The sequence below is a fragment of the Cupressus sempervirens genome, chromosome 2 (assembly GCF_028749045.1).
Source record: "Cupressus sempervirens isolate cs-2001-9-10 chromosome 2, ASM2874904v1, whole genome shotgun sequence".
In the NCBI taxonomy this organism is placed as follows: domain Eukaryota; kingdom Viridiplantae; phylum Streptophyta; class Pinopsida; order Cupressales; family Cupressaceae; genus Cupressus; species Cupressus sempervirens.
Genome location: NC_143119.1, coordinates 721,740,892 through 721,750,040, shown reverse-complemented (window position 1 = coordinate 721,750,040; position 9,149 = coordinate 721,740,892). Strand labels below are relative to the sequence as shown.

General features: G+C 34.9%; 1 protein-coding gene across 2 annotated transcripts in view; it reads left to right on the top strand.

Moving 5' to 3' along the window:
- The first annotated feature begins 577 nt into the window (after positions 1 to 577).
- The window catches only part of LOC149575414 (kinesin-like protein KIN-7E, chloroplastic), a 139,271-nt gene continuing 130,699 nt past the window's right edge, over positions 578 to 9,149 (top strand). The window contains exons 1-2 of one of the 2 annotated variants that reach the window (XM_089815146.1): positions 578 to 1,560; positions 2,741 to 2,838. In XM_089815146.1, the coding sequence (XP_089671272.1) occupies positions 1,256 to 1,560; positions 2,741 to 2,838 (403 nt within the window). In that variant the 5' untranslated portion in view covers positions 578 to 1,255. The remainder of the gene's footprint in view (positions 1,561 to 2,740; positions 2,839 to 9,149) is intronic. The other variant, XM_089815147.1, reaches the window with a different exon arrangement.

Below are 9,149 nucleotides of genomic sequence, written 5' to 3'. Positions count from 1 at the left end.
AGGTGATGCTCATAAAAGTGAAGCATTAGAAATGTAACCCATCATTTCTCTACTACTTCACGTTGAATAAACCCATAATAACCCACAACTTATTTCTTAAGACCTCTTGTCATCATACACTTATCATTGCAATTATTAAAATACTCAAACACTGGTAGAAAGAAATCTAACTCTAGTTAGACTTATAGACATATATTTATGATAGTGGTTCAAATGAATGTCTCTCTCCTAAGAATGAATGGAACACTTCGTTTGGATGTGTCTAAATAAAATTTATTAAAATGAACACCTAGACCATTCAACCAGATCCAAATGAAACACCTAGACTTCTCAAATAGACCCACTCCCTATTTATTTCTTCCTTACCATCATACACATATCATTTCAATTATTCAAAAAATTCTAATATGGTCAGAAATTAATCCAAATATAGTTTGAACAGAAAAGGAAATAAAACATCTAATAGGAAGTTAGTAAGATGTCTTGTCGTAACAGAAAACACAAGCATACGTTATAAAAAACAGAGCGCGAATAACAAATTACAAATATAGAGAACAGAAAACGCATCCGACGTTGCAAGAGGCCAATGACAAGAGGCATCGCATCGATGAAGTAAGCATAATTGGTTTTAACTTCCAGTCCACATGGAATCCATCGTGCGCAGACAGAGACGGTGGACGTACGAGAATGATAGCATAATTCTTTGGGGTCCCCAAATGTTTGCCTTGATATTGACGGTAAATGTAGCTCAAAGCATTTAGGTTAAACTGTCTGGGCATTTGACCTCAAAAACCTCTTTAGCGCTTCTTCACGGGAAGGACGTTTGCGTTAGAGGTGATTTTGCGTGTTTAACACGGGCGTAGGTAAAAGAGGGCCATCGTTTTGTGAATAGGCGGATTAGGTGGAGAAGAGTGGCAGTCGCTACAGTTGGGCGGGACAAAGGAGCATACGCCATTAAAGCTTATGGGAAGTTTAGGCGGTCAATTGGCGTAGCATAGAGAGTAATGTGACCGATTGGGGTAAAGGGGTGAGATGGGACAGTTTTGTAGTTGTTGAGGAGCAGTCGCGGGTTACGGTTAGGATTTCACATCCGCAGCTCAAATGGAAGACGGATCGGGCCCAATCTCTGTCCCTCTTTCGCATTTTTCATGCCGCATTGGTGCCCATCTTTTCCATCTTCTAAGCTAAGCAAACCAATGCCTTTCCATTTATCCCCATTTTTCAGCCTGGGTTCAGTCTGTTCTGTGAGTGCGCAATGGCGTCCAAGGGGAATAATGGCAGTAAGTACAGGAAGGCGTCGCCCCTGATTCCCAAGTCGCCCACATCGCCGGCTTCTTCGATAGCGTCGTCTTATTTGTCGAGCAGCATGGGCTTTGGCTCCACGTCCAAGTCGGCCGGGCGGAGCACGCCCACAACGCCAGGGAGCGCACGGAACTTGCCGTCATTTGCGATACAGAGCAAGTCCCTTCAGCCGTATGCTTATGCCGATAGCCTCGCCTCGGCAGACTTTCAGAAGTCCAAGGAGAATGTTACGGTTACTGTCAGATTTCGTCCTCTCAAGTAATTTAGTCTTCCTCACAGTTTTCTTGTTAATGCCTAGCTTAAGTATGATGTGTTTTTCTCAGTAATGTCTGTTGTTATTGATCAATTGCTCAGAATTTAAAACTAACAGACAATCAAGACGAATTGAAGCGGGACAAAGTGTCTGAAATGTAAGGCAAATTTGTCTTACCTTTCGGATCACATTACACATCGAAATAAATTTGTACTTGTTCAAGTTAAATCTTGAATTCGAAGGAATTTTGTTTTTTCCTTCTTCCCTTTTTAAATGGCGAGAGTCATTATCAAAGTCCCAGCTCATCATCCTACAGAATTGAATATCTTGTAAATATGGTATGAATAACACGTACACGATCAGATCTGGAACAACCACAAGCTAAGATTGGATCGCAGTGGAAATTTAAAGTCTAAGCATGACAATCTACTTGGAAAAATTAAATGAGGATTGATTTTTGGGTGCAAGTACCCAGGCTGATGTTTTAGCATTCTTTTCTCTGGTACCTTCATTTTTGCTCGTGTCTTTTGTGGAACCGCTACTTTTGATAATGCCAATGAGAGTATTCTAAAACTTCCAAACTCTTTTCCCAAACAAGGTGGCATAGACCTCTAGTCGAGGATTTTGTTTCCCCGTAATATGTAACGGAAACTCAGAGATTTGCACTTCAAAGCGCTGCTTTCAAATGTCAAAGTTCCACATGATATTTACGTATTGATCATGTTTGTTTTTTTCTATGCGCTTAACCTTAATTTTTAAATGCTTGCTGATCCAAATGTTTATGTTTACCATATTTTTAAATGCACGTCTACCCAAATAATATTATGTACACCATTTTCTATCTTTTTCAGAATGCAAATTCACCAATTATAGAAGTATAGATGTTTTTGCGTTTTGAAAATTTATATCTCGACTATCATCAGTATGCTGAATTAACACATCAGTTGATGTTTAGTACATAAAGATGTTTGTAGCACATTTACAATCCGCAACTGCTGTTTCTGAATCGTGTCAATGGCTAATTTAACCTATTTAGGGTGTTTTATCTAACACAATCTTCTTCGTCTCGTATTTTGAAATGGTGGCTAAGTGCACACTGTGATGAGATTTAACGGTTTTGGTTTTGGATAGTAATTTGAACCATGATTTTATTAAATTGTGAATATCTAAATTAATGTGGCGCAGTTCACGAGAAATTCAGAAGGGAGATGAAATAGCGTGGTATGCAGATGGAGATACAACTGTTCGAAATGAATACAATCCAATGACAGCTTATGCATTTGGTAAACAGTTCCTTCCATATGATAATAATTATACTGCATCGTAAGTTCTGCATTTATTTGCTATCTTCTTTTATTTTAACAAAGAAATCCAAAACTTACAAGACATCTTCGAACCATGTGAACCCATTGTTTCCTTTCATCATTTACAACGTAGAGAACAAATTACTGATATATTTAAAAAAAAAATGAACTGGTATATAAAGCAGAGGAAAAGGCATTTCATACATGATTTCTATAATGAGTTTCTGCCAGTTAACAGAAAGTTAAATTTGGTTGCTTTTGTGTTAAGAGGATGTGAATGTTAATAATTTAGTTGAAACCCTACATGAATGCAGAATTTATCAACTGCAAGAAGCAGAGATGCCGGATGAGAACATTTATGGGATGCATTTTGTTATTTCAAAATTGTAGTTCTGTAATTAGGCTCTATGTCAATTTGATACTGGTATTGGGCTCCTATTCAAGCTACGAATGTTTAAGAGGAAAAAAATAGTGACTTTTTAAATTTGGATCACATAAAATAACAAATTTTGCATAGCCATTAACCCCCAAGACCATCAACAAACAAATTCAACAACGAAGTGTTTTAATGCAGCAACAACCAAGGGTTTTAATGCAGCAACAAACAAGGGTCTTGAGTTTTCATGTGACAACATGTTTGCAGGCATGAAGTGTTTTGAGTAACAAGAAATGTTGGAAGGATTTGTTGAACTTGTTGCTTTTTTTTCTCTGATAGCTACTTTAAAAAAAAAAAGTATATCTGAATTAATATTCTGTTACAAACTTCAATTACACTTGCACAAACCTCTTCTTCATTGTTATGTGACCATCATCCTGATGATGATTTAATCTGATTATTGAAACAGAATAAGATTCTCTTCTCAAGTCTGTGGGAACCCTTAGGAAAATCCATCGTGAATATTCTGAGAATCAGCTAGAATCTAGGGAAGTGAAATCTAAGGTTGATATTTCTTTCTAAATTTATGTGAAATCATCCTTCTTTCTATTAGTGATATCTAAATTTTGGTACTTTTACTTAGGAACTTAAGACTCTTTTTATTTTTAATTTTTTAAACTTTTAAATGTTACAAATTTTATATTATTTTTATTAATGATCTTTAACCTTTTAATGTTTTTTTCATGGTAAAAGTAGACTAAGTAGTCTGCACCCATTTTATTAAGGTCGGAATTTTGGACTTGTCCAATCTTAAATATTGCAAATTTATATTATTTTTATTAATAAGTGTAACCTTTTAATATTTTTTATGGTAAAAGTAGACTAAACTAAGTGGTCTGCACACATTTTATTAAGGTCAGGATTTTGGACGTGGCTCAAACTTGGAGTGGCTGTAGGCAGAGAGCCAACTCCCTAAATAAGCAATGCACCCAAGTGCAAACACCCATTAATGGGTTGATGTCAAGCATTCCTCTTTTCTGCCATCTTGTATCTGTGGCTGGAGGAGCATTTGGAAAGTTTCTTCCTTCTTTGTTCTTTTATCTTTTTTCCCTTTCACCACTCTCCATCCTTCCTCCATCACTACAACCTCTTGCTGCTTCTTTGTAGAATCAATAGAAGGCCTTACACCCTCATCCATGCATGTGAACCCCCCATGCCATCCTTTTTTTTCCTGACAAAACAATACCCAATATTAACATTGTTTGTTCAAAGAAAACCTTTTTCCGTGACCTTTGAAGTTGAAAGATCCTTTTCTTGCAACTCCTTCACAACTTCCTCATTTTTTACTTTGGGATGTCATTCTGAGCTCCTTGTGAGATATCTTCCTGGCCTTTTCGGCCAAGTAATGTTATGATGAAACCTCCTTCCACCATGTTGCCTGTTTGATCAATCTTTGTTTAGCAAGACTCCGTGTTTGAAAACATCTTCAACATTTGAATGGGATTCCTTCATAATCTTAAAATTGCAGCCAATATCCGTTTGTAGATTCAGCAATAAATCCATGGGAAGACCTTTGTTCATGTCAATTTCAACCAGTATACGGGCTTAGGTGGTGTTGAAAAAGCCTAAAGAACCCTCATCCACCCCTAGGATTCCTTCCGATGAATTCCCAACAGATTTAAGACAAGATTAAAAAGTATTTAAACTTTTAAAAATACGAAACCACATAAAACATAGAGAGAGCAAACTTCCAGAAGCAAACACCAAACGTGGGAAAGAAAACCCTTTCGGGTAAATACTAAAAACCCATGGTACACAATAGCTTTCATTGACACCATGGGAACCAATCCTGATTACATAAGTGAGTTGAAATATCCTGAACTAGGATATTGTCTCAAATCTGATTTGGATATTTCGATTTCTGACAGGATTTACTTCATTTCATTACAAGATAGCAACATGCAAAGCAAACGATATAGATTTCCCTAGAAATAGGTGATTACAAAGACAAATCTATTGGAAATGATTTTGATATAAAATATGCATAACTGAACATCAAATATACTAATATTACAATGCTAAAACATGCCTGAAATTTACATGCAGCATACCCATATGATTTCTCTGCAATATTATTAAGCCCCTGTCAATATCATCTTTTAATCACAACCATGAGTGGGATAGCCGTCCACAAACTGAGTGATGTAATACACCTGTGAATATTGAAGCAAATCAACCAAGGGGGCTGATCTGGGTTGTCATGGTTATTGTTGGGTTATCATGGTTATTGTTTAAAATTTTAAATCATCAAACCATCTAGGGTTTTCATGCAGGGTTTTGTTCGACCTTCAAGCAAAGCTTTAAGCTCACACAGAAAAAATTCAAAATAAAAATAACAATCTCCAGATTGCTTTCACAATTTTGTTTTCCCTCCTTTTATAATAGCCTTTCCCCTAATTTGTGAGAAATACTTCGTTTACTTTGCCTCCAAAATGCAGCTTTGTGTTATAATTTAAAGCTGACAGTAATATAATTCTAATTCATTTCATTTATGGGCTCGAGTAATCCCATTGATGACCAAAAGTTTGCTAAATATTGTGCTTTCTTTTCACTTCCAATATCTTGCTTAAACCTGCTGTGATACCATGTTAATTTTTATACCAAAAATGAAATGATCAGCAAAAAACAAAATAATTAACAGAAGACACAACAAATACCTTGGGAAAGCCCGCCAACTTGAGGGAGGAAAATCCAGCCACAAATCTATACGTATATACATAATGAAAGAGCAGAAAACTAGGTTACAACTTAGCCAAACACTAGGCCAAACTGAATCAAACTAATAGCACCTCTCTCTCAATGTGAATCTGCAGATTATAATCAATTCTCCTTGAGATCGATCTCTCTAAAGCAATATCTCAATCCATCTCACTGTGCGAATACATCCTTGAAGAATGTTAACCATGTCTTGACCCTTTGTTTTCTTGACAACGAAGGCTTGGCCTTCTTACACAACCGATGGTGTTAGAGAAAATGAAGCGAACTTTATGAGTTGAAATGACTTTAGTAGAATATAGATAATTATTTATTATTGATCATGATATGAATTGGATTCGGTAGAATATGATTCAGAAACACATCATAGAGATGGTGAATCAGCAATACATCACAGAGATGACTATATCAGTTATTTATTTAATTTGAATTTTGGGGACTAAGATAATTTCTGCAGCTATAACATGAACACAATGCAAGGAGGAAAAGGCATTATTTGTATTGTACGGCTGGGAGGATCAACTTGAGAGAGGCATACGAGATAAAATGACAAAGCTTAAGGTTAAAAACAACATATATCTTAGGTGGATTAAATTGTATGATAGTCCTTTTCAGGCTAACATAAGATGTGAGGGAAAAAATGATGGTTAGAATTTTTCTAAGATACTGGTGCGTGCATGTTTTACCCGGATGCTGGTGCGGATGCATGGGGGAGGTGGGCAGGAAGCATGGAGTCTGCCTGCGGGTTCTCGTAGGATGCTTGGGAAAGCATCCATGAAGCATCCACGAGAATCCATGGACCATTCGCGATTTTTAGGTGCCAAGTCACTTAAGTGACACAATATAACATGTGTTTTTTAGTTCTTTAAAATTATATTTTGTCTCCTTTTTGCCCCAAATTGTCTCCTTTGATATTGTAATTTGAATTGCATTGGAATCTTGAACTTGAGTAATTTACTAATTAGACATTATTGTTATTTTAATTTGAATATGCTAATTGCTACGGAATGGTTTATTTTTGTATATTTCTTGCATTTCTTTGCATACATAAATTATTGTATATATATATTTAAAAAAAAAAAAACAAAAAAAATTTATATATGGACGCACCCAAATGCATTCAAAATCCTCCCCCACCAAAAAAATCCGCGCTGTTAGTTCTGTAACTCTAAAATATACTGATCTGATGAAGCAGATTGTACAGATCCGATTATAGTTATGATGCCTTTGAAAGGCCTATAAATATGATATACTGTCCTCTAGATAACCGGCGTCTATCTTAGGTTAAGTCTTGTTTGTTTAAACACTAACAAGATTAGTTAACTTAATTGTTATTTTGTCTAACTCGTAAACGGGTCATGTTCCTTAGTTGCCATATGTATAGAGGTATGTTTGTGGATAAAGAGCACACAAAACATTTCAAGTCTGCCTCTTTATCATTCATTCCCTTAGCGATTTATATCAGGATATAAAATATTACTTGCAGAACTGTTATCAGCAAAGGAAGATCTCATATTCAATAAGAAATTGAACAAGACAATCTCCATCAAGGAAAAGGTATTAGATCAGAGATAGTTGCATAATATTACTAAATATTTTCCATCAGAATTTGCAGAAACTTTACATCGTATCAGAGTTCTGGTAGTCAAACCTAGGCTCTGCAAAATTCAGTAATCAGATTTTAATTTATCTAACATCTATCTCCTATCTTCAAATGGCATACACAATTAGACTCGAGGACAGATTTGATGGGAAAGAACACTTTGATGCCTGGAAATTCAGAATCATGATGATTCTTGAAGAGAATGATGTAAAACAATTTGTTGATAAAGCATCCAAATCTCCAGTTGAACCTCATAAATCTATCTGGACCAAAGGAAATAGGAAAGCAATTCAAATCATATTAGATGGAGTAAAAAATGATATTGTACCCATGCTTACAAAACATCAGACAACATTTGATATGATGAATGCATTACTAAATGCATGAGGTAAATAATGCAACTAGGGTTCTTGCATTGAAAAAACAACTAAGTCACATTCAAATAAAGAAAGGAGAATAACTATAATTATAATTGTCAGCGATTCAATGAAAATAACTATAATGTCTGGAAAGAGAGAATGATGACTGTTGTCTTGCATTTTGTCACCACAAAATGTTGGTAATAACATGAAACTTTTTCAAGCTAGTTTCGCATTTCTCTAAGCTTAAATTTGATATTCAATTGTTTAATGTTGATCAATCAATCAATTTCAATTCGTATATCAAATTGTTTTATTAAAAGCTTTCGTCAAATCTTTTTTGTTTTGCATTTTGTCGAGCCTTCACTTGATTTTTGAGGCCTTGATCGTTTGTTTTTTGCTTTTGAGTTTGTGTTTGTTGGTTTTTAGTCTTTTGGTTATGCTCATGTCATGGCTTTCATTTTTCCCTTCGATTTGGTCTAACCTAGAGCTCAATCGGAGTTGTCAGTCAAGAGATATGCCCATTTTAGTGCTCCAAAAGTGGACCTTTTTGATACAACAGCACAAATTAAAAATATGATGTTATATTTCTAATTTTGACTTTCACTTTTTGATAAATATGACTTAATTCACTTTTTGTTATGTTTTTAAGTTAAAGTGACTATAGTGCACTATACTTTTTGTTATCTTTAAATTTTTAACTTAAAGTGACTATAGTGCACTTTACGTTATAATTTTAAGTTACTTTTTAATTTTTCACTTAAAGTGACTATATAGCTATATAGTTTCAATTTAATTTTTGATTTTAAAAACAAATGCTCATTTAAATGTTACTTTTTAAATGATATTTATGTATTGTATTTTCTAACATTGAAAATGGATTTATCTCGCTAAAAAACAATTTTTCAAACTCCTTCAAGGGCACGCTTTGGAAAAATCTTCAAATAAATCCATTTTGAGTGATTTAAATCACGTTTTTGCAAGAAAAAGAGGAGTTTTGGCATCTTCAATCATTTGCAATATATCTTGGTTCACATTTTTGCACTTAAAAGCCAAAAACGAATTAATTTCATGCTTTTTATGAATCATGCTTTTGCTAAAAACCGAAAATTGGGGGTTTTTATCCACTTTTTTGGCATTTTGGAGTCATGTTTTTGCATTTTGATCCATGTATATG